The 26,813-nt window shown below is 55.2% G+C and overlaps 1 protein-coding gene across 2 annotated transcripts in view; it reads left to right on the top strand.

The window, feature by feature from the left end:
* MAD1L1 (mitotic arrest deficient 1 like 1) overlaps positions 1-26,813 on the top strand; it is a 323,431-nt gene that overhangs the window by 174,152 nt on the left and 122,466 nt on the right. For both annotated transcript variants that reach the window (XM_082645300.1, XM_082645299.1), the window contains exon 12: positions 17,468-17,608. In XM_082645300.1, coding sequence (XP_082501426.1) covers positions 17,468-17,608 — 141 coding nt within the window. The remainder of the gene's footprint in view (positions 1-17,467; positions 17,609-26,813) is intronic.

The following is a 26,813-nucleotide window of genomic DNA, read 5'->3' on the forward strand; positions in this document are numbered from 1 at the left end:
GGGTTTTCCATAAGTGATCTTATTTCATCCCCCAAATAACCTGTGATACAAGACTTCGTCTCTTTTATGGTTGAGAAAATGCTCAGAGAGGCTTGATCTGTTACAGCCCGCACAGGCACCCGAGCTGAGGTCTGCAGTCTGGGTGGTCTGACCTCAACTGGGAGGCTCCCGTCTGGTGCCCTGGTAGATGGATGCGGTGGCCGGGAGGCTGGCACTGGGCCTGGGGCAAGGTCGGTAGCTGATGGCCTTTGTTGAATGAGTGAGTGAAAAGGCTGGGCTGGGGCGTGAGCTCCTTGGTGCTCTGTGTCTTGCGGTGGCATCAGCAGGTATGCAGAGACCCAGACGCGTGGGAGCACTTGGCTGAGCTCTGTGGAGGTGCGGACTGGCGATACTGCCCTTGCCCTTAGGAGCCCGGGTGCACTGGGGCATCGGGCCTGTGCACACGTGCCCGTGAATGAGTTACCCTGTCGGACGTCCTCTACAGAGGAGATGCCGCCCTGTCCATGCTGCTCCCTCCCGCGTGCAGCCCTGGGCGCTCTCCTCCTCCTCGGCCCTGTCCACGTCCCACCCCTGCCGAGGCCCACCCCGTCTCCATCGTGTCACCCCCCCAGGCTGAGTTCTTGGTGAACGGGACAGTCTCTTCACTTGACCGGCATCTCTCAGACTAGCCTGACCCTGGCTGGGCATCCACCACGCTGGACTTGAATCCAGAGTGACGCTGGCTTGAGTTTCCACCTGGGACGTGAGGCCTCGGTGAGGATGCTGCCCCGTGGGTTCGTGCTTGTGCTCTGAGCCCTGGTCTGGAATTCCGGGCCTGTCAGCAGAGCCACGCTCTGAGGACGACCTGGCAGAGGGAGCTGGTCCCCGAGCTCTGGGCAGCTGCCCTTGGGGCTGGGGCAGCAACCCCGGCCTGGCGCTTGACCTTCACGCTGAGGAAGCTCCTGCTTTTAACTTAGCGAGAGCTGTTGGGGTCTTGCCAGTGCCCCTGGGACTTGGAGTTTGGTGAGCGGCGGAGACCGGATGGCTGCCCACGAGCAGCAGGTGCTCGAGCCCAGGGCTGTGCAGGGCTTTGATTCATGCAATGAAGTGTTTCAGTCTGAGTGCACCCCCCACCGCCCCCGCCGGTCAGTGTGATGGTGCAGCGCCTGGGCTCTGGCTTCCCGCAGCCCTGGGCTCGGGGAAGTTCTTCACCTCAGCGAGCCTGGGTCCTCTTCTGAGAGCGAGGCCAGCACCTGCTTCTGTGGTTGTTCTGAAGACATAACGTTTCATCCACTCAGTTCTCCCTTGAATGGGAGTTTACTGAGTGCCGGTTGCGTCCCAGGCTGTGCCGGGGGCTGAGTGTCCAGCAGAGAAGGACAGACCGGGTGAGCCAGTGGTGGGAAGTGCCTGGTACGATCGCAGCCCCACATGCGGCGGTGAGCTCACTTGAGCCACCAGCTGCCCGTGTCCCCACCCCCCAGTGAAGAAAGCCACTGAGGCTCCGAAGCTTTGTAAAGGTGTGAGCGGCCGTGCACCAGGTCCGTCTAATTGAGCTCCTGTTTTGCAGGCAGGGAAGCTGAGGCGTGCAGTGGGATGGGCTGTCCCTGCCTGCAGTCGAGCTGGTGTGGCCCACGTAGCAGCCTGTCCCTCCGTCACCTGCTCTTCCTCTCTGTCCGGACCTGTAAATCATGCTTAACACACGGCCATGCCGTGCCAGCAGTCATGCCCTCGTCTGTGGTCCCTACCTCTGTGTGGTGTGGCGTACTGCATGGACTGGGGGGTCATGGCCCCCTCCCTGGTGAGGACCTGATGGGGGGCGGCGCTGGCGGCCCTGGCCCCTCCCTCCCTAGAGTGTTGCCCTGGAGCGCCAGCTCCCGAAGGCGGCGCCCAAGCTGTCAGCACGCCCGGGTGAGGACCTGCTGTAGGAAGCTCAGTGCTGGGTCAGGGCGATGCTGGGGACACATCATACAGTGAACGTAAATGAAATGGAATTTGTAACAGAGCAGTGTGAAATCTAAGTAACATTGCTCAGGGAAATCTCGATTGATTCCCACTCCTGCCTACAGTAGGTGGTGTAGAGCTTTTTATCAGGAGGTTGAAGTTGCAGGAACACGGCTGCTGGTGAGAAATACAGAGAAACACAGAGGAGCCGCAGCTCATCCCTTCCACCCCCGCGGGCTGGTGTAGGCAGTTGGGGGTGGGGGGATGCCCTGACAGTGACTCAGACTTCAGATGTCTGTGCCCGGTGCGTGGAGCGCGGGGCAGCGAGACAGGACCTTGGCCCTTCCCTGTGCGGGGCCGGCAGGGCAGGACTTGGCTTGGCACATGCCACCGGGGTGGACGCAAGTGGAACCCTGGGCATGGGAGCTGCCTTTCAGGTCGGCCAGCCCTCTCCTCCATGGACCTGCTCTGCATCTGATGGCCCGGGCAGACCAGAGCTCCGTAAACGATAAGACCGTTGCGGAAGGAGGCTGACAGACGCAGGGAGTGACACATGGAGCGGAGCAGGGGGGTGGGGGGGGAGACGACACACGCTATCACCCCGTGTTGAGCAGGCGGGCTCGGGGAGCAGCCACTGAGAGCCCAGGTCGTGGCCACTTACACGGTCCAGGGCCTGCTTGTTCCTGCTGACCCGTGAGCAGAGCGGTGGGGACGTGAAAATCAGGGCTTGTTACAGCGAACCAGCTCATTAGGGAAGAACTTCTCATGTCCTCAGTTTGCTCTGACCAGGGCGATGTCTGATTTGTTCTGGGAGCGTTTTCATCGAGCACAGGTTAATAGTTTTCACCACTTTTAAAGGGGTTACGCTGCCTTTTGCGGAAGCTCTGGCTCCTCCAGAACCGTTGCCCCAGACTGTCCTGGAGAAGCCTGCAAATGAGCCTTCGCTCCTTAGGAAGAAGCCAAGCAAGACACGTGTTCGGGGACACTTTATTCAGGTTTCTCCAGGAAGTTAACAGAATGGCTTTCTGTTAAAATTACCCTCTAACTCACTCATCATCCACGGAACTGGCCTTTTTATACCCGATGTACGGGAGTTACTGAGCTCTGACTACTTTGAAGACTTTTGTCCCAAGAGCCCTTTTTCCTCCACCCTGGGTTTGGACCACGTCTCCCGGCTGCCTCTTGTGCGTTGGCCTCGGTGCGTAGCCTCTGCTGCGCGCTGCCTCCCTCTGCCCTGCTGTTTCTGGACCCTTTCTCCTGGCCTCACTGGCCTGGAGGGTCAGAATTGGGGTCATTGGCTCCTGTTGCGCCCCCAGGAGAATTCTAGGGCAAACGCTGTCTGGAAGACCTCAGGCCTCAGGAGCTGAGTTTTCTCGGGAGGAAGAACTGGGCACTTTGGGTGAGAAAGGACAGCCTTCTCCCCCAGCTCAGTGTGGCCTGGGGGGCAACCCAGCTGCTTCTCCTCCATGGAGGTTTCGGTCCATCTCTGCTCCGTCCCCTCCCATCCCATCCCATCCCCCCCCCCCTGCATTATAATCACAACTCCCAGGCTCTTCTCTTCTCTCCAGGCTAATCTCTTGTCTCCGGGCTCTCCCTCCTGTTCCAGACCACGTGTGTGACATCCAGGTCTCCCTGGGACCGCCCCGCCGTCTTCCCCTCCTGGTCCTCGTTCACTACTGATGTGACTCCCTGGGATCTGTGCTGGAAGTCCGGGTCACCCGCGGCCCGCCCTCTGCTGCCACGCTGCCTGCCAGGTGTGCGGCTCCTTCGGCCTCCCCGTGAGTCCTTCCTGCTCTTGGCAGGAAGGGGTGGGAGAGGGAGCTGGTCTTCAGGCAGAATGTTTTTTCTGAGAAGCTGTTTACTGTAAGTGGGACTGTGCAGCTATAGCCGTGCTTCTGAAACTACAGAATATCTTTTTTTAGTACTTACTTTTGTCAACTTTTTATCAGTGTGTAACGTACCTGCAGAAGATAGTCTCACTGGGTTTTGAACGTTATATACGTGGAATTGTGCAGTATGTGATCCTTTGTGCTTGTTTCTGTTGCTCAGAGTACTGTTGCTGGGTACGGTTGTGCCATTTCTGTTCTATGAGTTGTTCCATTGACGGGGGTTTGGGCTTCTTCAGTTCTCAGCGATCGTAACGCTGCCTTGAACGTTCTTTCGTTTGTCTTTGGGTCACGTGCACACGCGTGAGTTCTGTCTCTGCACCCCTGGGAGGTCCATTGTGTGTTCACCTGTGCAGTTTGTGTCAGTTCGCCAAGGCGGCTGTGATGGTTACACACTTGCTGGCAGGGCACGGGCATTCCTGTTGCTTCAAAGCCTTGCGCACACTTGGCATGGTCGTTCCTTTAAACTCCTGCCATTCCAGGGAGGGTCAGCTACCTCCTTGTGTTTTTTGCCCTTTGCATCTCCCAGGGTGTGGATGAGGTTGAACACCTCTTCACGTGTTCACTGGCCGTTTGGAGGTCTGCTTTGGTGGAGCCCCCGTCAAGTTCCCTGCCTGGTCTTCCCTTCTGCCTTTTCCTTCCCGATTTGTAAGAATGCTTTGTATGTTCTGGATCCTAGCCTTTTGTCAAGTATTTGTTTTGCAAATATCTTCTCCCAGCTTTTCACTCTGAGTTCTTGATTTTAATGAGACCTGCTCTATCCACGTGAAAGTTCCTGTATGGTTATTATTTTTTGTGTATTCACTGTTTAAGAAAGCTTTGCTTGCCCCAAGACACTGATGTATCTTTTAATAACGTTTTCTTTAACATTTTGCTTCTTCACACTTAACTTCACAGCACAAAGGTTTATTGTGTTTGGCAAGCTTCGTTTTCTCCTCATGTAGACGTTCAGTCGACTCGACACCGTTTATTGAAAAGATGGTCCTTTCCTGCTGCTCCTGCGCGCTGCTTACCTGAAACTAAGTGTGCCTCTGTGCATTGGGCCGTTTCTGCACTCAGTGTTGGGCTTCTCTCTCCTTTCGCTGGAACCACACTGCCGCAGTCACTGAGCCTCGCTCTCTGATAGGGAGGCCGCCCCCGCCCTTGTCATCTGACTGCCGGGGCTGATCACCACCCTCTGCATTTTCCTGTCAAGTGTCAGTTTCCACCAGTAAACCTGCCGGGACTTTACTGGGAGTGCGGTGATCAGATAGCACCTCTGTAACGTTCAGTTTTCAGATCCATGAACATCTTTATTTGCTGCCACGTCTTTAGGTCATTAATTTCTCTCAGTAATGTTTTTAAAGTTTTCTAGGCAGACATCTTATCTCATAGGTTTTTTTCTTTTATGATGATATTATAAATGGCGTCTTTGCCAGGATTTCTTTTTCTCACTCTCTTTGCTGGCCTGTACAAACGTAATTGAACTTTGAATTTTGACTTTGATCCAGCGACATTACTAAGTTGAGTTATTTTAATAATTTATTTGTAAGTTTTATTGGATTTTCTATGTTCACAGTTGTGTCAGCTACTAATAATAGTTTTTCAGTTCTCTCTGATCTTCATACCGTTATGTCTTTTCTTGCCTTATTCTACTGCTTAGGTTCCCCAGTACTGTTTTGAACAGAAGTGTCAGTAGCTTTGCTTCCTTTTCAGTCCTCCACTGTCACAGATGATGACTCGTGTGGGAATCTATCAGATCAAAGAGTGTCCCTTCCGTTCCTCATTTGCTGTGAGGGTTTTTTCGTTTTATTGTTTTAATCATGAATAGCTGTTGAATTTTAATGAAATGCTTTTACTGCATATATTGAGACGATCATGATTTTCTTTTTTAGTCTGTTAATTTGGAGAATTTAATTAATTGATTTCCAAATTTTAAAGCAAACTGCATTCCAGGAATAAACAAACTTGTCTGTGGATTATCCTTTGTAAGTAATGCTTTATTTGGTTTGCTAATAAGCAGTTCAGGGATTTTTGCATCTGTGTTTATGAGAGATCTTGACAATTTTTATTTCTTATAAAGTCCTTATCAGGTTTTGGTGTCGTGGTTGTTCTGACTTTATAAAATGAGTTAGGAAGTTCTCTTTTCCCTTCTTTGTAATAATTTGTGTAAGATTGGTGGTATTTCTTCCTTAAAAGTTTGGTAGAATTCACCAATAAAGGCATCTAGACCTGGAGTTTTTGTGTTGGGAAGATTCTATATTGGGGTTTTCTTTTCTTTTAAAGACTTTGAAACTGTTCAGATTTTCTTTTTCTTCTTGATTCAGTTATGATAAGCTTTGTGGGTTTTTTAGTAAATTTATTAATTTTTTTATTTTTGCCTGTGTTGGGTCTTCGTTGCTGTGCATGGGCTTTCTCTAGTTGCGGCGAGCAGGGGCTACTCTTTGTTGCTGTGCGCAGGCTTCTTGTTGTTGTGGCTTCTCTTGTTGCAGAGCACGGGTTCCAGGCACGCGGGCTTCGGTAGTTGTGGCACGTGGGCTCAGTAGTTGTGGCTCACGGGCTCTAGAGCGCAGGCTCAGTAGTTGTGGTGCACAGGCTTCGTTGTTCCACGGCATGTGGGATCTTCCCAGGCCAGGGATCGAACTCATGTCCCCTGCATTGGCAGGCAGATTCTTAACCACTGCGCCACCAGGGAAGCCCTAAGCTTTGTTTTTTAAAAGATTGTCTATTTTATCATTTTATCTAAAGTTTTAAATTCGTGTGAAGTTCAGTATATCTTGTTAGATTTTAAAATATTTTTATGGTCTGTGGTTATGTCTTTTTCAGTCTCATTATTTGGTTATTTAATCTCTCTCTTGATCTGTCTCATCAAGGGTTCATCAATTAATCATTTGAATGAGCCAAGTTTTGGTGTATTGATTCTATACTGTATGTATTCTATTTCATTAATTTCTATTTTTATACTTATTATTACCTTTCGTTGGTTTAATTTGTTTTTCTTGTTCTGACTTTTTGAGTTGTATATGCAGATGATTGGTTCTAACCTTCTCTTATCATGTATGCATTTAAGGCTGTAAATTTAGATGCATAGTTTAGTGTTGATATACTGTATTTTTCTTATTTAGTTCAAAACATTTATCAATTTCCATTGTGACTTTGCTTTTATACATATTTGTTACCACCTGCATAAACGTCCATGAGATCATTTTTCTTCTGTCTGTACTAACACCCTCTAGTACTTCCCTTGGTGTGATGTGTGCTGAGGAATTGTCTTAGTTTTTCTTGGTTTGAAAATGTATTTACTAAACTTATTTTTAGAGGATTTTTTTTTTTTTTTTTTTTTTTTTGCTGAGTGTAGAATTCTAGGTTGGCAGCCTTCCACCTGCACCCTTTGAGGGTTCCTTCCACTGTCTTTTGACTTCCATAGACTCTGTTCAGAAATGTGCTGTCATCTGACTCAGGCAGCTGATTTGTTCTCCCTCGGCTCCAGTTCCTTTTACTGTTTTTTTGCTTGTTGCTTGTTTTGGGGGGGCAGGGGGGCGCAGAGGGTTATATTAATGTCCATATTATAGAATATTTTTTAATTAGTAAACTTTGCATTTGGAAGAGTTTATGGAAAAACCAAGAAGATGGTATAGAGCTCCCATCTTATTTCCCCCACCCCACAGTTTTGCCTAACATCCTGCCTAACATTAACATCCTGCATTAGTGTGGTATAAAGGTCACAGTTAATGAACCAATATCGATACATTATCATTAACTAAAGTCCATCAGTTACATTAAGGTTCACTCTTTGTGTTGTAGAGTTCTTTGGGTTTTGACAAATGCATGACATCATGCATATCGTTACAGTATCATACACAGAAATGTATGTATGACTGCTTCTATTTTCTGGAAGAGATTAAGCAATTTCTTGCTTAAATATTTGGTGGAATTCACCAGGGAAGCCATATGGGTCTGGTGCTTTCTTTTTAGGAAGGTTATTATTAATTTGATTTCTTTCATAGATACAGGCCTACTCAGATTTTCTGTTTCTCCTCTTGTGAATTTTGATAGTTTGCGTCTTTCAAGGTATTGGTCCACTTCATCTAAGTTTAAAAATTTCTGGGTATAGCATTGTTGATAATACTGCTTTATTCTTTTTTACGTCCATGGGACTAATAGTGATAACCCCTCTCTCATTTCTGATACTAGTAATTTGTGTCTTCTCTCTTTTTATCTTGGTCAGCCTGCTTAGAGGTTTATCATTTTTGCTACCTTTTCAAAGAACATGTGTTTGGTTTTGTTTGTTTTCTCAATTGATTTCCTGTTTCCAGTTTCATTGATGTTTTTGTTCTTATTTTTATTATGATTTTCTTCTGCTTGCTTAAGGCTTATATTGCTCTTCTTTTAAGTTTCCTAAGATGGAAGCTTAGATGATTGATTTTAGATTTTCTTTTCTAAATATGAATTTAAAGCTATAAACTTCCCTCTAAGTGCTGCTTTTCCTACATCCCACAAATTTTGATAAGTTGTGTTTTCATTTTCATTCTGTTAAAAATATTGTTAAATTTCTCTTAAGATTTCTTCTTTGATCTGTGTGTTATTTAGAAGTGTTGTTTAATCTCCACCTATTTTGGGATTGTCTAGCCATCTTTCTGTTACCAATTTCTAGTTTAATTCCAGTATGCTCTGGGAGCTTACCTTGCTTGATCTGTGTTCTTTTAGATGTGTTTAGATGTGTTTTATGTCCTAGAATGTGGTCTATCTTGTTGAATGTTCGTGTGACTTGAGAACAATGTGTATCTTGCTGTTGTTGGATGAAGTATTTTATCAGTGTCAATTAGACCCAGTTAGTTGATTGATGGTGCTGTTTGGTTCAACTGTGTCCTCACTGATTTCCTGCCTGCTGGATCTGTCAGTTACTGATAGAGGGGTGTGGAGGTCTCCAGCTATGTCAGGTGGATACATCTCTTTTCTTCTTGCAGTTCTGTCAGTTTTGCCTCATGTAATTTGACCCCCTGTTGTTAGGCACATATGTGTTAAGCATTATGTCTTCTTGGGAGTATTGACCTCTTTATCCTTGTGTGATGCCCCTCTTTATCCCTGATAGCTTTCTTTGTCCTGAAGTCTGCTGTGCCTGAGATTAATGAGGCCTGCCGCCTTCTTTCTTTTGATTGAGGTTAGCATGGCATATCTTTATCCCTTAACTTTTAAGTCTATCTGTGTTTTTATATTTAATGTGGGGTTTTTTATAGACGACATAATGGGATCTTGTTTTTTAAACCATTGTGACGGTATCTTTTAATCGGCGTGTTTAGATCATTCACACGTGATGTGATAGCTGGTGTCACTTGTTCAGTATCTCTGGGGTCTGTTGCTGTTTTCTATTTGGACACTTGTTCGTTGTTTCTTTTTTATCTTCCCCTCTTGATCTGCCTTGTTTGCTGTTAACTGAGCATTTTATATGATTTCAGTTCTTCTTCTCTCTTAGCTCATGAATTATACTTCCTAAATAATTCTTTTTAATGACTACCCTGAAGTTTGAAATACACATTTCAAAGTAAGTGCACCTTGAAATCACACTGTACCATTTCACGGTTTCGTGCACTCACCTTATAACTGTCTTCCCAGGCCCTCCCTCATGCCCGGTATAGTATTGCTGTCCTTCGTTGCACGTACGCAGGTGCTGCAGGCACCCAGTGCATCGTTGCTGCTATTGCTTTGAGCGGTTATCCATTAGATCAGTTACGACTAAGAAAAGTAAAAGATTGTTTTACCTTCGATTATTCCTTCTCTGAATCTCTTCCTTTCTTTATGTAGATCTGACTTTCTGGCCTCTATCATTTTGCTTCTCTCTCAGGAACACCTTTTAATATTTTTTAGGGCAGGTGCACCAGCAACAAACACTCTCTCTCTCTCTCTCTCTCTCTCTCTCTTTTTTTTTTTGGTCTGAGAAAATCTTTATTTTTTACTCTTGAAGGGTAATTTCACTGGATGCAGAATTCTAGGATGGTGGGTTTTTTCTTTCAACACTTATAATATTTCCCCACATTCTCATCTCACTTGCATGGTTTCTGGCATCTTTTGGATTTCTCTGTCCTTGATTTTCTGAAGTTGGAATATGATATGATATGCTCTGGTGTGGCACATCGCCTTTGGCCGCTGTCCTGTCGGCACTGGGCAGCACCCAAGGAAGCAGGGCCTCTGACCCTGCGAACCTGCAGCCGTCGGCTGGAGTTCACTTCTCCCAGCGCAGGGAGGCAAAGGCCCAGGTGGAGGTGGCCCAGGGAGTCCTGGCAGCCCAGGTCCCTGCCCTGCTCAGGGTCTCGGGCAGGGACTTGTGTCTGTAGTGCAGGGGCTTTGGGTCTGGCTCATTTTGCGGCATCAGGGTAGGAAGGGTGCAGGTGGAGGCAGACGGAGGAGAAGCATTTCGGGTGCCAGCCCTCGGCCCTGCCAGTGTGCAGGCTGCATGCAGCTCACTGGTCTTCTGGACGTGGAGCCCTTTCCCACGTCCTTTCTCCTTTCTTCAACTCTTCTCCCTGATAATCCGACGTTCAGAGCACCTGTCGGGGAAATTACAGGCCATGTCCTCGTCCAGTGTTGGGGCAGAGATGCCAGTGTCCCCGGGCATCATGTCCTTGACTTGACCTGTGGGGCTGCAGAGGTGGGGCCCAGGGCCCCAGAACCAGCCAGGGTCAAAGGGTGGCAGTGGAGGCCCTGCAGGCCTCCTTGCAGGGGGCTGCGCCATGAGCAGAGGTGTCCTGGAGAGGGTGGCAGGATTAGGGGCTGCAACCAGAGGCATGAGAGTGGAGGGGGCACCGCAGGGCGGGGCGGGGCCATGGGTGGACATCGTCTTCCCGGCCAGTGCCATCAGCCACCCCTGGGGAGGGGTGTGGTTGGGGTGCAGCCCGCTGGGCTCTTGGACGTCCGGCCTCCAGGAGGCTGCCCAGCCTGGCTGTGGTTCTTCTATTCCGAGCTGCCCTCACAGCTCCCCTCCTTCGCGGGGTCCCTTCTTTTCTTCCGGAATTGCTTCCACGTCGGTGAACACAGAGCGAGAAAGTGAATTTCATCTTTCTTGAGTGCTGTGGGTTTTCCAGAACGTGTCAGGTGGTTGGAGCGCCCCGTTTGCTCATGTCTGTGGCCTCAGAGGGAGGCCGCCTCTCCTGCCTCTTGTTGTCTTTAGATGGAGTTGAAGTCGCGTTGGTTCCTTCGCCTCCGCAGCCCCTGGGGGTGACCTCCTTCCCGTGGGAGCCCCGTCGGCTGGTGCCCGGGCAGTGTGGGTGGGAGGGGCACCCCGCTGACAAGCTCAGAGCTGCTCTGGGGATGGTGGGGAGTGTCCCCTGTGGTCTTGATGCCCTTGGATCCCTTTGCTCCACTGTGCCAGCCCGGTGCTGTCTGTGAGCAGTCTGGTCGTGTTGACAGGAGTGGGAGGCTAGGGGGGAGGCCCCCCGGTCCTGGGGCCTGGTCCCCATGGGTTGCCGTGTGGTAGGAGGACCAGGGTGTGCTGGGGTCTCAGACCAGTGGCCGCTGGCCTTGCCCGTGGGCTTCGGCTTTTGTGGTTTCGCCTTCCAGCCGCTCAGAGGGGCAGGCGTGAGGAGGCCACAGCCACACCGGCCGTCTTGTCCCAGAGCTGGTCGCCAGCACCAGATCCTGGTGACCACAGGCTGGGAGCCCTGGCTGATGCAGTTCTGAAGAGCACACAGGATGACACATGTGACGGCTTGTGGCCTGTAAAGTGCTGTGCCCGTGAGCGAGCTGCCATACCTGCCTGGGCGCGAGGGTACTGAGACCATCACTTGGCGGAAGGAAAAGCTGACGTGTTTGGGCCAGTGAGCCTGGGGCGGGATGAGGGGGGAGGGAGGAGAGAGGCGGACAGTGGGAGGTGCAGGTGCCAGCCGTGGGCCCGTCCTCCCCTCCTCCTGTGGCCCTCACGGCTGTACGAGACCGTCCCCAGCCCTTCTCTCCGCAGGCACCGTTTCGTGTTTATCAAGTAATCTTTGTTCATCTTTCAGCCCCTCCCTCAGGTGGTCATGCCCCCATTTTGCGTGAGAAGGGCGAGTTCAGAGAGGTTAAGTCGCCTGCCTGGGGTTGCACAGCTGGTTTGTGGTGGAGTCAGGATTTGAGCCTGGGTTTGTCCAACCCAGACACACCTGACACTGGGACCCCTCGGTGCTCATCACGGCTCTCAGGGGACCCCAGGAGGTGGAGGCACAGCCCACCTCTGCACTGCCCACTCGTTTGGGAAGCGAGCGGCCAGGATTGGGCCCAGCAATGCAGCTCGCGGAGGCCAGCTTCCACCCTCCCGCGCGGCGTCCCGTGCAGCAGTTCCACGTTTCTGCCTCCATCCACTGCGTTTCTTTTGGTGACTGTGTGAGTGGAGAGGCCATTGGAACGGGACTCTGTAGCTGTTTAGGGTCATGAATTTCATTTTCTTATTAAAACACGACGGCGTTGTGGGATGAGCGGGGTCGGGTAGAGGTGCTAGACTGGTTGAGGGCTCGTGGTGGCGGAAGGGCTGGGTTGGAAGGGCCCCCGGGGAGCCCTGCAGGTGGGTGGGGGGCTGAGCGGTCGGCCAGGAGGGTGAACTGGGCGGCAGCTCTGGCCGGGAGGTGAGGTTGTGACGGTGAAAACACACAGGGATGCCCCCGTCCCCCACCAGGAGGGCCCGGAAGTGGGGCCCCTGACGCTGTGGGCGCCACAGCCCCGGCCTCTGGGCTCGCGCTCTGGGATCGGCAGGACCTCATCTCCAATGCGGTTTCCGCCCCCGAGGAGTGGGCTCGAGAATCCCCGGGCAATGCCTGCCTCGCCGGGTCGGGGGCTTCCGAAGCTGGGGCGTGCTGGGCCGCGGGAGGGGCCGGCCTCTCCGTGTCCTGCGTGCTCTCTGCCCTGGGCGCCAGAGAAGAACTAGATGAAGTGGGGGTGGGAGCAGCAGTGACCACACCGCTGCTGCTGCTCTTGTGGCCCTGGCGGGCACCAGCCGTGCCAAAGCACCGTGTGCCCAGTGCTCTGCTGGGACTTCAGCCACCCCGAGAGGTTTCTTGTGCTTTTCATTTCACAGTCCTGAGGCTCAGGGAGGACAGTTATTTTTCCTGAGGTCACACAGCTCATCTTCGTGAAGCCAGGATTTGGGCCCAGCCGGCCGGGGTGCTCGCACCTTCCTGGGCCCTCGGCTGATGCCCCCTCCTCCTCCCTCATCAGCGCTCCCTTGGGGGTGCCGGCTTCCTTCAGGATCTGAGCTCTCGCCTGGGCGTCCTCCTTGTGGGCCCCATGCCTCCCCTGGGCCGTGGCCCTTCTCTCCCCTGCCCCCTCCCACCCCAGGGCCCAGGCTTGCAGCTCTGATGGGCCTGCATCAGGCAGCACCTCGCACATACCCAGCGGGGGGCAGGCCCGCCCTCAGTGTCGCAGTGGTGTATGCTTCCACCCGCACGCGCTTCTTCAGCCTCCGCGTGGGGCGCATGCGTGTTTCTCCATCCCTCGGGACTCGTCGGCATATGTTGGGGCCCCACGGCAAAGCTCAGTCTTAATGACCACACCTGGAGGAGCAGCTGATGGTGCAGGTGGTCATTCCGCCGCTGCTCTCCCATGAGGGCATGCCGTGTGGAGCGCCCCTCCGCAGCGGTGCCCACCGGGAAGCCCAGACACTTCCTAAAGCGTCTGGGGCCTCTGCGTCTGCAGCCTCCCCCCGGGCCCCCCCCCGGGGTCTGCCGTGGCCCCCTCACTGTCTGCGCGCCCTCTTCAGCGCCCAGGAGCTGCAGGCCTGGTCCTTGGGCCCGTCCTGAGGCCTGTATTTCACCCCTGCCCCCCTGTCCCTACCCCCATGCCCCCTGCCCGCTGAGCCCGCTCTTGCCCAGGGGCAGTGAGAGGAGGATGAAGGAGGGGAGGCAGGCGGGAGGTTTCCAGGGTAGCGGGGGTCCTGGCAGCGCTTGTTGCCCCCAGCACTCCTGGGAGGCCCCGCACGCCAGTGGGGCTCTTCTGCTGGTGGCCTTAGGGGCCATTACAGACAGAAGCACTGAGAAACGCTCTCCGCCTGCTCCCTTCAGGTGAGCGGGAAGTTGGGGGACTTGGCCTGGTGAAGGTTTATCTTACACGTGCGCGTGCACACGCGTGCACGTGCGTCCTTAGAGCTCCGCCTCTGCGTGTTCTTGCCTCTCCAACTCGCTCTCCCACCTGCCTGGGTTTTCCCATCCTCCTCGTGCCTCCAGAACACTGTTCTCCGTGTCCACGGCTTTGCCTGTTACCCCAGAGCTGCCGGATTCTGGAGGCGTAGGACGCTTTCCTCTGCCTGCAGAGAGGGCTGATCCAAACGAAACCGCATGTGCAGAAGGGTCTTGCCTCCCTGCTCATAAGCCGTAGCTTTTCAGGAGAGGATTCCCCCCTCCTCCCCCCCACCTGCCACTGGTTTCCCCTTCAGCCTAGAGCTGGCCAGGCCTGGGAGACCTGGGGCCTGAGTTGTAGAAGGAAAGGCGGACGGTGATGGCGGTGAGCAGAGCTGTGCGTGGTGAGGTGCGCTAGGCCGCGTGGCTGGCGGGGACGGGCCTGAAGGACGAGAGGGCCAGGCCTGTCCCGGGGGAGAAATTTCCAGACTGAGGGGTCGGCAAAGCTTAGGGCTGAGGTGAGGGCAGGCTCAGGATCTTTGAGGGACAGGACGGCACTTCGGGAATCCATCCCCAGGGAGCCGAAGGGCCGGGTGGGCGCCTGGAACCTGCGTTCCTAACCACCCCACCCAGGTAACAAGCTGCTGGCGGGGGAGGGGGGGTCGGAAATGCGTTCCTGTGGACGGAATTGGCAGCATCCGCCTACAGGTTAGAGGGAGGGGTCCTTGCTCGGACCCCGTACCCATCCCCTCTGTATCCCCCAGCTGGCGCCCACCTGCACACCCCGCTTCTGCCCCCACCCATTCCATAGCCCAGCCTTCCCCCGGGCAGGACCCTCAGTGCCCACCTGGACCTCCTGCCCCCTCCTGCAGACGCCCGCTGAGTCCACACTCGGCCTGCCGGGCTGGGCCCGGGGCTGGAGAGTTTGGCTGCCACCTGGTTATTGGCTGGCCTGTGCCCATCCTCCCTATGGGGCTTGGGACAAGTGACTTTGTACCTCTGTGCCCCCGTTTTCTTTCCAGGAAACAGTGGCCTGGACTTGATCTGAGTGCCTTCCAAGCTTTATATGACTTCCTTTCTCCACCGCTTCTCAGCACCACTGAGGCTCTCCATTCCCTTCATGTACATAAAAGAAGAAAGCGTTGGTTTCATCTCTGCCATCCTCAGATTCTGGGTTCTTATTGGGAATATTCCAGAACTTGCAGAGACCACATCGCCTTGGTACTGCCCTGGTCCCCCACTCAAGCCTGCAGAGCTCTGAGGCGGTCAGGGAGGAGGGGCAGGAAGACGGTGACGGGTAGAGAGGGTTGGAGCTGCCTGTCCTGGCGTCCTCTTGGCACCCTCCCGAGCCAGCCCAGAGGCATTGCAAGGCTGGGCTCTTGAGCTGCCTACTCGGAGTGGCCCCGGCCTTGTCCCCGAGTTGGGCATTGGCGCGACCTCTGGGTAGAGGCCTGGAGCGCCAGCCGCAGAGCGTTGGACACTGGGCTGCCGCTCCGCAGGATGTGTGCAGACCCTCTGCCGCCCAGCCAGGCCTGGTCACACCCCCGTGCTTTCTCCATCTGGTCCTTGAGGCCTGTGTGCAGGAGGGTCGGTACGTATCACCCCAAACGCTTCATCTGTCAGGGAGTGTGGGGCTGTCAGGGCCGGCCTGTCAGTCACAGACCGGAGCTCTGAGGCTGGGGCTGGCGGGGTCGGAGCAGGGTCACGGCCGCTGCCTTTGCTGCCGGTCGCGGCCTCTGCTCTCCCGCACCCCTCTGGGCGCTGCAGGCTGGGGTTGGGGTTCGGGGGCAGCCTCCATCACTCCCCCTCCCCCGCGTCCTCAGTCCATTTCTCCCTGCGCAATGCTGTGACCACGCCCTTTGGGTTGCGCTGATCACGTGACAAGCAAGCGTGCCGGGACAGACAGGGCTGTGGTGTCCCCGGGAGAAGCACCCAGGGGAGCCCCGTCCTGTCTGTACCTGAAGGCGTCTGCGCGGCTCCTCTGCTCAGGCTGGGTGCCTGTCTGTTCAGGGATTAGTCCCCACACTTGCTCAAGTGGAAACGCAGGCCCTTCACCGCAAGCGGAACCTGTCATTAAAAAGTCGTTTTCAGATCAAACCAGCCCAGTTCTCGCTGCTTCAAGACTAAATGGCAAAACAATTTCCTTAAAAGGTACAAACAGCAAACTTTCAATTTTGTATCTTCCTCTTTGCTAGCCTGGAGATGTAATAGAAGAGAACCATAGTGGGAGGCAGCATTTTGGAGATTTATTGGTCAATAAAGGTGACAGTTACAGCTTGTTTATGAAAGGAAGCCCCTCCTCGGCCCCTGCGTGGCACCGGCGCTCTGGTAATAATAACCGTGTAACCAGCTCGAAACCGTAAAAGTCAATGGGAAGATACAGGATTTCAATAAAATTATGACACTCGATAAACCTTCCTGTTGGAAACAAATTTTCCACGGATGTGTGACCAGTTCCAGTTGGATTTGTAACTTTAATTTCTCACTTATTGAATTTTTTGTCATCACCTAATGATGAAGTCCGTGCTGTGGCGATGGCCCAGCCAGAGGCCCGGGAGCGCAGGAGACCGCTGAACTTGGTGGGCGGGGGCCGATGGGCTCCTGAGGGCCTCCCCTGCTGTTCTCCCTTTGCCAGCATCTCAGGAAGGGGTCTTCCCGTGTGGCTCAGGAGGCGCCGCCCGTCTCTCCCAGGGCTCGTGCCGTTGGCCTTCATCGTTTCCAGTAGGGTACCACTGGGTGGGGACTCCTGTGTGGCTCTAAGGGGTGGTCTCAGCGCTGTGTGGTCCGTGTGCCCCACGAAACCTGAGCTGCATCTTTACGTGGAGGAGGGGTGCCGGGCGTGGCTGGTGCATGGTGACGCCCAGGACCGTGGCCTCTGGCACGCCATGGGCTCGGGGGTGTGGTGGGGAGGAGCTTGCCAAGGCCAGAGCTGGTGCTGCGGGGGTCCCGGAGCCTCTCAGAGCACTCTGGGAGGACTCCTTGGTCCTACTGGACACCTGCCGCCTCCCTGCTTAGAGGGACCTCTCCTTACCCACCGAATCTTCTGCTTACACCCTCGATCTGAGTGTTGCTGGGTGAAAGACCAGGTCAGAAGTCACGGGAGTGGGGTTACTCCAACCCACTTGCTGGCGGACCCCACTGGTGTGTCCCTTGGTCTGTTTGCCGGGACTCAGGAGGTCACACTGACCCAGAACACTGGCTCAGACCTTCTGCCCAGCTGGGGGACACAGCAGACTCGGGGAGGGAGGGGTGCCGACCCCCGATGGAGGCAGCCCCCGCCCTCCGCTGGCCCATGAGTCTGAGGCCACCGCAGGTCAGACGGTGCAGCTCAAGGCCGGGCAGGCAGCCTGGCCCCACCGAGGATGGGCCCCAGGCTCACCGGGCACTGGCCAAGCTGGGCTGCAGCTTCAGAGCAGCCAGGGCCCGTCTCAGCCTTGGTGGGCTCTGTTGGGCTAAGTGTCCAGCTCGAGCTCTTCAAGGAGCCACCCAGGGGGCCCCACCTGGCAGCCTGCCCCTCGAACTTGACCCCAAGTCCACCACGCTGCTCCTGTCTCCCTCATACCCCTCACCCATCCAGGCCTGACCTCTTGCCCTCTGTGCCCACAGGAGCGGGACGGCATGCGCGCCATCCTGGGGTCCTACGACAGTGAGCTGACCCCAGCTGAGTACTCGCCCCAGCTGACCCGCCGCATGCGCGAGGCTGAGGACATGGTGCAGAAGGTGCACGCGCACAGCTCGGAGATGGAGGTGAGTGGGCCCTGCGTCCGTGCGCGCTCCGCGGGGGGGCCGCTGCGGACGCTGTTGCGTGCAGACCTCGGTCCTGCTGGGGAGGGCCGCCTCCAGCCCCCGCAAGTACAGCCTTGTCGGTACAGGTGCTTCCGTGGTGTTTTTACTGCCACACGGTTGCTCCCCGTGAGACACTAGTGAAGAGGGATGCACGGGGAAGGCTCCCCCCGATGCCTTAGCGTCCCCGGCACTTTTTACGTTAAGAGGCCCTTCCTGTCTGGCACCGTGTGTGCTCCAGTTCATTACGAGGCTGCCAGTTCTGGCATCTCCAATGCCATATGTTCAGGCTTTTTGCGTGTTGGCGATGAGGGGCTGTCAGTGACCTCGGAACTTGTTGACCAGCGTGGTCACCATGCCTTACCCTGCCTGAGGCTGTGGCTTGGGGACAGCCCCGCCCCTGGCGTCTGGCGGACGGGCACCGGCTTCCTTTGGCTCCCTGTCTCCCCTTGAGTCCTGCCTGCAGGGAGCTGACTCGTCCTGGTTTGCCTGGGACTGTCCTGGTTTTGGTAGCGAAAGTGCCTGACCCCTTCTCCCCTTCCTGTGGTCAGCAGTGCAGTGGGGCGGTCACTCAGCCTTCCCTTCCAGCTCCCGGACTTACGGGAGAATTCGGGGTGGGGGGTGGACATCACTGGCTCTGCCAGCGTCACCGCCACGGCTGTTCCTCTCCGTCGTCATCCTCACCACGGGGACTCACGTGGCCAGTCCAGGCACTGGGCGGGAGGCACCAGTCAGAGGAGGGGCAGAGGAACGGCCTCCCAGCCCTGGCAGCCGCCCCGCCGTCCACGCTGGGACTCCCGTCCCTGCCCTGTGCTCTCCGGACACGGGTGCCGATGGCCTCCTGCCCTCCACCCAGGCCACACCGACCCCGGACCTGTGTTAGGACAGAGGACCTGAGATCCCCATCTTTGAGGCTAGGGGTTACCCTGGGACCAGCCTCAGTGTTCTGGACTCGGGCTCTGCTCGCCGTCCCAGCGAGGCCATCCATTGGGGGAGGGGGGTTCTTGCTCTCCACATGTCCTGCACAGCAGACCCCCGTAGGGGAGGGAGCCCCCCAAGTCCCTCCTCTTTGAACTCCCCCCGAGAGCGCCGCCTGGGCCTGAGCTGCTGTTCGTGGAAAGGGTCAAGCACAGAGGGGCTGCAGCAGGGCATTGCTGGGCCAGGCCGACTGGGCACTGTTCCCTGGCCTTTTTGGAGTGTCTGCAGGCAGCTGAAGAAAGGCTGACTGACTCCAAGTGTTGGAACCACCCATCACCTTTGGAAAGTGGAGGTCGTGGTTGGATTCGTTGTGCCCTGTGGGTCAGGCCTGGGTCTGCTCCTGTTGAGGGCTGTACGCCTCCCTGTCTCCACCAGGTGGCAGCAGACAAAGCCGGCCGGTCCTGCTCCCTGGCTCGGGCCCCCACCAGGGTGGGATGCGGACTGGTACTGAGGGACCCCGGACAGGACAGGGGCTTCTCCTCAGCCTTGGTGCTTTTTCCTGCACATCACCAAGACCCCTTCTCGTCTCCTTCCAACCCTCTGGGAACCTGTGCTGGGACAAGGATGTCCTTCCCCCTCCCTCCTGCTTCCCTCCTCCCCAGCCATCCACTGACCTGATCTGTACCAGGCCCTGCCAAGCATAGGCCCCCAGGAGCGCCCCCCCCCCGCCGCCCAATTAGGAGCCACTGGGAACTGGAGCCGTGTGGCTCTGGGTTGGCCCCGAGCTGCGGGAGCTTGGCTGGGAGAAGCTGCCTCCGTGGGGGGCTGGGGGAGCCGCCCGGTGCAGGATGAGGATGAGGGGTCCTGGGTGGGCTGGGCTGGCGGGGTCCGCAGAGGGCCTCCTGCAGGAAGGAGCCTGCGCCCGAGTTCATGTACGTGCTGGCGTTGCTGGAGCAGAGGGCCCTTTGCCGTCGGGCCTGGCCCCACGGTTAGGACTGAGCGTGGGGTGTGAGGGAACGTGTGGGACTTCCAGCCTTCCAGAGAGCTCCGCCCTCGTTCTCGTCGGTGGTGCACACCGTCCTCTTAGAGCTCGGACTGCTCACGGCCACCGCGCCGTCCACTCGAGGGGAGAGGGCTGGGGCCGGGTCTCCAGGACCCAAGGGGTTTCTCCCAGCCCTCGGTAGCGTCGCAGAAGTGACAGGTGCAGGGAGACACACACACGGCAGAAGGCTTTTCTCTACAGTGTCCGGAGGGTGGGAGGGAGTATGGTGTAGAAGGGGAGAAATTGGGGAAATGGGAAACATTGGGCAAATAGGGGAATATTCACCTCATTCCTGAGCGTTGCAGCCAGCGGCCCTGTCACCCCATCAGCAAGCTCCCTGGATTCGCCCAGCCAGGCTGTCGGGGGGCCGCCCCACGGTAGTGTCTCAGCTGTTCTCAAGTGGGCCTGGAGGGGGGCTCCCCGAGCACCTTGGAGGGTGTGCTGCCCTGACAGGGGCGCCCACCTCCCATCAGCACCTGCCTCCAGCCCCACTGGCCCTGGGATCCCCGGGGTGGGGGCGGGGGGGTTCCTGTGGGGGGCCCTCTGGTGGCCGCTGGCGGCTCCCCTGGACTTGGTCTCATCCCAGGAGGTCTGGGTTAGGGAGAATGTGACCCCAACATGAGGAGCTAAGCCCATTAGCGAAGAACCGGAAGGGGTTCAGGAACGGGGCTGGCGGGGTGGGGGAGGAGCCCAGGGCGAAGTGGGTGTGAAGGCGGTGCCCTCTGTGCCCACACCCGCGAGGCCAGTGATGGGCCGTGTGGAGGGGGCCCTGCTGGTGCTCCACGCCTCACCCCCCCGCCCCCGTCCCCCGCCCCCTTGCGTGACTGGCCCCGTCTCCTCACTCCACAGGGCCTGGTGGGCGTGCTCAGCCCTCTGGCTGAGGGTGGGTGGTGGAGGCCTGGCCTGTGGGGACTGCCCTGGCCGTTGTGATGACTGTGGTCGTCCTCTCCGTGGACCAGGAGGAGGGTGAGCGCCCGGAGGCCTTTCCGGAAGGACTGGGCTCAGACGGGAGATGGGAGACCCGGCAGGGTGGCAGCCGTGGGCTGTGAGTCAGGTGTGCTCCGCGTGTGGTTTGCCGGTCCTTCTCCCAGGAGATCCCAGGAGATCCCAGGAGAGGGGTTGGCAGAGCCTCCTTTAAGGCGAGTCACAAAACCCAGATGCTGGCCTGACCTGCCTTTAGTCCCAGCAGTTTCCTGGTAGAGCTGAGAGCTTCTGTGCAGCCCTGGGTGGAGCGCTGGGTGAAGGGGGGGGCAAGGGGAGGAGCGGGCGATGCTTTCTCTCCATGCACATGAGGCTCTGGGGCAGCCTGGGGGTCCCCGGCCCAGACCCGCTTCCCATCTCCAGCCTGACCCCTTCGGGGGGGCACCCAGACTCTCTGAACCCTGTCTCACCCCTCTGAGGCCCTGAGCAGCCCGGGAGAGCCCTGCGGCTCAGGAGGCTGGAGCCTGGACACCGGGGTTTGGGCAGGATAGGCCCCTGTGCCGTCCCTTGTGGGTCTGCTCCTACGGCTCCAAGGGAGGGGACAGGCTCAGAGGCGCCTGGCTTTGACCTCACCCTCCAGGTCAGAGTGGCCCCATGCCGGACCCAGCCGAGCCGTGCAGGGCGGGGCTGGGGTCCTTCGGGCAGTTTTCCTCTTCTTGTTGTATTAAACAGTAACATTTCACATCTCAGAGTCTCGGAGAACGACCCACACTTGGAGACTCTGGAAGCTGCTTCAAGTTGCCTGGCAGAAGTTTATTAGTTGAGCATCACATATTGACAGATGGTAGGAAGTTATGTAACTTTATAGAACCCGTTTGTTAAGGGTTCCTCAGAGCCTCCAGGCGACTCATCCATCCTCAGGCTGCGATGCAAGCACAGTTTGGGGGCTCACGGCAGCGCAGACAAGAGCGGAGCACTGCTCTCAGCCCCACGGTCCCCGTTTTGTTCCGCTGTCTTGGGGGGCCACCGGGAGCAGCCAGGTGCATGCAGGGAAGACATCCCCACAGCCCCCGGGCCTGACGGTGTAGACGGATTAGCGTCCCTTGCCCACCCGAGAGAGCGCTGGCCTGGGGGTCAGGGTCGGGGTGCCCTGGAGTCTGGGTGCCTCTCCCTGCCCCTCCCCCACCCCCACCCAGCCCTTCTTTCTCCCTCCAGCCTTCTTCCCTTTCCTTCCGTATTTCTTTCTGCTCTCTCTTTGTGTCTGTCTGTTTCTGTCTTTGCCCTGCTCTGTCCTCTCACCTCCGCTGCCCCCTTCTCCTCCTTGGCCTCTCTCCACCTCCTCGCTCACCCCCAAGCTCCTGTTTCTTTTCACGCAGAGGTCAGCAGGCGTTGTCTGCAAAGGGCCAGACAGTAAGTGCTGTGGGCTGTGTGGCCCCGTGGTCTTGATCACAGCCCCTCAGCTCTGCGGCTATAGAGCTCAGGAGCAGCCGTGGGCCAGGCTGTCAGTAGATGGGGGGTGAGGCTCTGTGCCAATGAAACTTTATAGATAAAACCGGTGGTGGGCTGGATTTGTGTGCAGGCTGTAGTTGCCAGCCCCCTCTTCTAGCTCCTCTTTTCTGGGACCCGGGGACCCTGCTGCTTGACGTGACAGCTGCCGCGCCTGCCCCGTGGAGCCTGGCCAGCCCCCGGTGTGCCCATGGCAGGCGCCCTCTCACAGGTACAAGGGGCGTGCTGCTCCGTCGGCCCTACCTTTCACTTGCTGGGGAAGGAGGGGGACCCACAGATGTGGGTACAGGGAATTTGAAAAACACATCCACTTCTTAGAGAGTCATTACATTTCACCCATTTAGCTTAATCAGTCAGTTCTGATGGGAAACGTGCTTTGATTCTGGCAAAAACATCTCAGTACCACCAACCAGAAGTGTTGAGATTGGGAGGATCCCAGTAGCCCGACTCTGGTGCCCTTTTGCACGATTTTTATTTATTCCATTTAATAAAGTGGCTGCAGAAGTCAGTAGCATATGTCATGAATCCTCCTCTGTCGACAGGGCTATAAATATGCAGCTCATACCACCTTGATTCAAGATATCAGCCTGATTTGCTTTTCTAATTTATTTAATTAAAACATTATGGAGCAGCTGGCTGCATGGAGGTCTGTGGAAAGTCCCAGTTTCAAATTGCAGCAGTGATTTCCGACTCGCAGCCTAGGAGGAGGTGGGCGCCGCGCTGCTCCCTCTCCCTCGCTCCTCCCGGACTTCTGTGAGGGTGCACGTCACAGCGTTTCTGTCGCCGTCCCCTGGCCGTGGGGGCCTTGGCTTCAGGAAGAACAGCAGCTTTTGAACCATACGTTGTTCACCAGATCCAGATTTTTTTCTTACTTGTGAAAGTGTTTAGTGCTCCCCTTATATAAGGAACTTGAGATGACTCCTGTAAAAAAGCACAGATGAAACAAACTGGAAAATCTTGAGACAGAGTTACAAGATGAGCAACATGCTAAAGAGAATTGGAAAACAGAAAGGAGGCAAACGGAGAAAATAATACCAGAGACCCGGGCTCTGGGAATCCTCTGCGGTCGGACACGGATCTGACGTGCAGAGGCCACAGGCAATGGGCGGGGGCCACGTTCTATTTTCAGGTTTTTGAGCCCCTCCATACTCTCTCCCGTAGTGGCTGCACCAGCTTACGTTCCCACCGTCAGTGCACAACACATTCTTCGACGCTTGCTGTCTGTTGGCGTCTTGCTAATACCCATCCTGACAGGTGTGAGGTGATATCTCACTGTGGTTGTGATTTGTATTTCCCTGATGGCTACTGATGTTGAGCATCTTTTCACTTACCTGTTGGCTGTCTTTATTCTTTGGAAAAACTTCTGTTCAGATCCTTTCACCATTTCTTAATTGGCTTTTGGGTTTTTTTTAACCATTCAGTTGTATGAGTTCCTTATATATGTTGGATATTAACTCCTTGATGCATGGTTTGCAAATATTTTCTCCCATTCCATAGGTCACTTTTCATTTTGTTGTTTCCTTTGCTGTGCAGAAGCTTTTTAGTTTGTTTTTTTCTATTTCTGTCCCAAATGCCAGTGGAATTTTGATAGAGATTACATTGGATCTGTAGCTTGCTTTGGGTACTGTGGACAGCTTCACAGTATTACTTCTCCCAGTCCATGAACACAGCATGTCTTTCCATTTATTTGTGTCCTTTTCAGTGTCTACTACCCACGTCTTCTGAGTATACGGGTCTGTTACCTCCTCGGTCAAACTTATTCCGAAGTATTTCATTGTTCTTTGGTGCTGTCGTAAATGGAACTGTTTAGTGTCTTTTTCAGATGGTTCATTATTAGCATATAGAAATGCAACTTTTTTGTGTGTGTGTGGTACGCGGGCCTCTCCCTGTTGTGGCCTCTCCCGTTGCGGAGCACAGGCTCCGGACGCGCAGGCCCAGCGGCCATGGCTCACGGGCCCAGCTGCTCCACGGCATGTGGGATCCTCCCGGACCAGGGCACGAACCCGTGTCCCCTGCATCAGCAGGCAGACTCTCAACCACTGCGCCACCAGGGAAGCCCGCAACTTATTTTTGTATGTTGATTTTATATACTGCAACTTTACGGAATTTGTTCATTAATGCTAACAGATTTCTGGTGGAGTTTTTAGGATTTTCTATAAATAAGATCGTAACATCTGCAGAGAGACAAGTTTACTTCTTCCTTTCCTATTTGGATGCCTACTGTTTCTTTTTCTTGTCTGATTGCTCTGGCTAGGATTTCTAGTACTATGTTGAATATGAGTGGTGAGAGTGGGCATCCTTGCCTTGTTCCTGATTTTAGAAGAAAAGCTTTCAGCTTCTCACTGTTGAATATGACATTAGCTACGGGCTGTATTTGGTTGAAGTACATTCCTTTGGTACCTAATTAATTTTTGTCATGAAAGGATATTAAGTTTTGTCAAATGATTTTTCTGCATCTATTGAGATAATCACATTATCCTTCATTCTGTTAATGTGGTGTATCGTGTCGATTGATATGTGGATGTTGAGCCATCCTTGCATTCCATGGATAAATCCCACTTGATCACGGTGTATGATCTTTTTAATGTGCTGTTGAACTCAGTTTGCTAGTATTTTGCTGAGGACTTTTGCATCTGTGTTCATCAGGGATATTGGCCAGTGGGTTTTTTGGTTTTTGTCTTTTTTTTTTTTTTCCTCTTGTAGCATCCTTGTCTGACTTTGGTATCAGGGTAATGCTAGGCTTGTAAAATGAGTTTGGAAGTGTTCCCTTCTCTTCGATTTTTTTGGAAGAGTTTGAAAAGGATTGGTATTAATACTTTTTTAAATGTTTGGTAAAGTTCACCAGTGAAGCCATGTGGTCCTGGGCCTTTCTTTGTAGGGAGGTTTTCGGTTTTCTTTTTTAACTGATTAATTCTTCTTACTCTTTACTGGTCTGTTCATATTTTCTGTTTTTTTAACGATTCATTCTTGATTATTTGTATATTTCTAGGAGTTTCTTTCTTTTAGGTTGTCCAGTTTCTTGGTGTATAATGTTGATCAAAGTAGTTCTCGAGTCTGTGTTTTTATGGTATCCTTTGTGATGTTTTCGTTTTCATTTATGACTTTATTTATTTGAGCCTTATCTTTTTTCTTAATTAGTTTAGCTAAAGGTTTGTCAGTTTTGCTTATCTTTAAAAAAAAAAAAAAAAAAAACAGTTCCTAGTTTTGTTGATCCGTTCTGTTCGGGTCCGTGGGTGCTTGTCTAAATCCACGTTCTGTGAGGGGATAACAGCTGAATACTGCGCCTTCACCTTGTGACGCTCCCAGCCCGGACCTCTGTTCCAGGTCACACGGCTGGAAGGCAGAGACGTTGGGATTGATCTCTGTTGTCTGGCTTCACCCCTGCAGTGATGCCTGAGTGGCCAAGAGGGCTTGTGAAGACAGATCTGCTGCGTCCTCCCCAGCTCTCGGGGCGTGGGGGGCTGAAACGTTGCACTTCCCACAAGTTCCCAGGGGTGTTGCAGCTGTGGTCCTAGGCCCACCACCTGCAGGGTAACCATGCTAGCTGTTAAAGCCAGGACGGGGTCCAGGTCCGCTGTGGAAGTGCCACCGTGGCCCTGTGAGCACCAGTGGGGCCTGGCGTGCTCCGGGTCTGGGAGAGGTATCGGCTGCTTCAGTTGCATAGGTGGATTCTGAGAGGTGAAGGCTGCCCTGGAGCCAGGACCGCCCGGCAGAGCCATGGATCCAGGCCGAACCCGGCACGTGCGCTGCCTGCCTGCTTACGCGCCGATGTGCTCTGCGGCCACGGGAAGCGTGGCTCACTCCCGCCTTCAGGCTGACGTCCATGTGGGGAGGCGCCCTCTCTGCCCCTCAGGGCTGCTGCCAGGTGGAAGCTGTGTGTCTACGGGCCGCTGCCTGGACAGGCCCCTGCCAACCGGCCGGCTTCCTTGCCTCTTTTATCTTTACACTTTGTCACAAGCCTGTGTGTGCAGTGGAGCCGAAAGGCAGGGGGCCTGAGACTCTGGTCTCGTTCTGTCCACGAGACCTGCAACCTTGGGCTTTGCGGCCTCCTGTCCTGCCTGCATCCGGCTGCAGGGACGGCTTCTCCCCTGCGCCTGGGCTCCTGTGCTGGCGGGTGCTGGGCAGCAGTTCTCACTCGGAGATAAAAGTGGCCACGCGAGGTCTCAGTGTCCCCTTTGCCGGTCACACGTGGTGTGTGGGCCGGGGGCTCGTGCCTGGAGTCTGGCAGGAGTGTGATGCCCCCGGATGGCCTGATGCAGCCCTGCGGTCACTGGTCCCCTTCCACCTGCTCCGGGGTGTGCTGCCCCTGGGATGGCCGGTTCCCTTCCTCCTGTCCCCCCCCGCCCCCGCCACGTGCCTGCCCTCCCAGCTCCACTGCACCCAGCCCAGCCAGGGCGGGGACGTAACTGTTGTTCCAGGAGGCCCTCCCTTCAGGAAGCGCCCCGGCCTCGGTCACGCGCGCAGCCGTGAGGAGCAGCTGACGGTCAGTCTCTGACGCGGCCCACGGCCCCGCCAGCCCGCTGCTCCCTGGGGTCCTCGCTGCAGGCTGAGCCCCTCGTTGAAGGCTCGCCCCGCAGGGTCCCCGACGTCACTGCCGCCTCAGGATCCTGCGTGCAGAGTGAGCACCAGGTGGGCGGCTGCCACGTCCTCGCTCTCCTCTCCCAGGTGAGGCGACGGCCCAGGGCAGCGAGGGCTCAAGCAGGGTCCCAGGGGGTACGCGATGCCCACACCCAGTGCCGGGCGTCCAAAGGGCGCGTGTGGACCGCGGCTGCCCCGGTCCTC

The sequence above is a fragment of the Mesoplodon mirus genome (genome assembly GCF_964341445.2).
Source record: "Mesoplodon mirus genome assembly, chromosome: 15".
In the NCBI taxonomy this organism is placed as follows: domain Eukaryota; kingdom Metazoa; phylum Chordata; class Mammalia; order Artiodactyla; family Ziphiidae; genus Mesoplodon; species Mesoplodon mirus.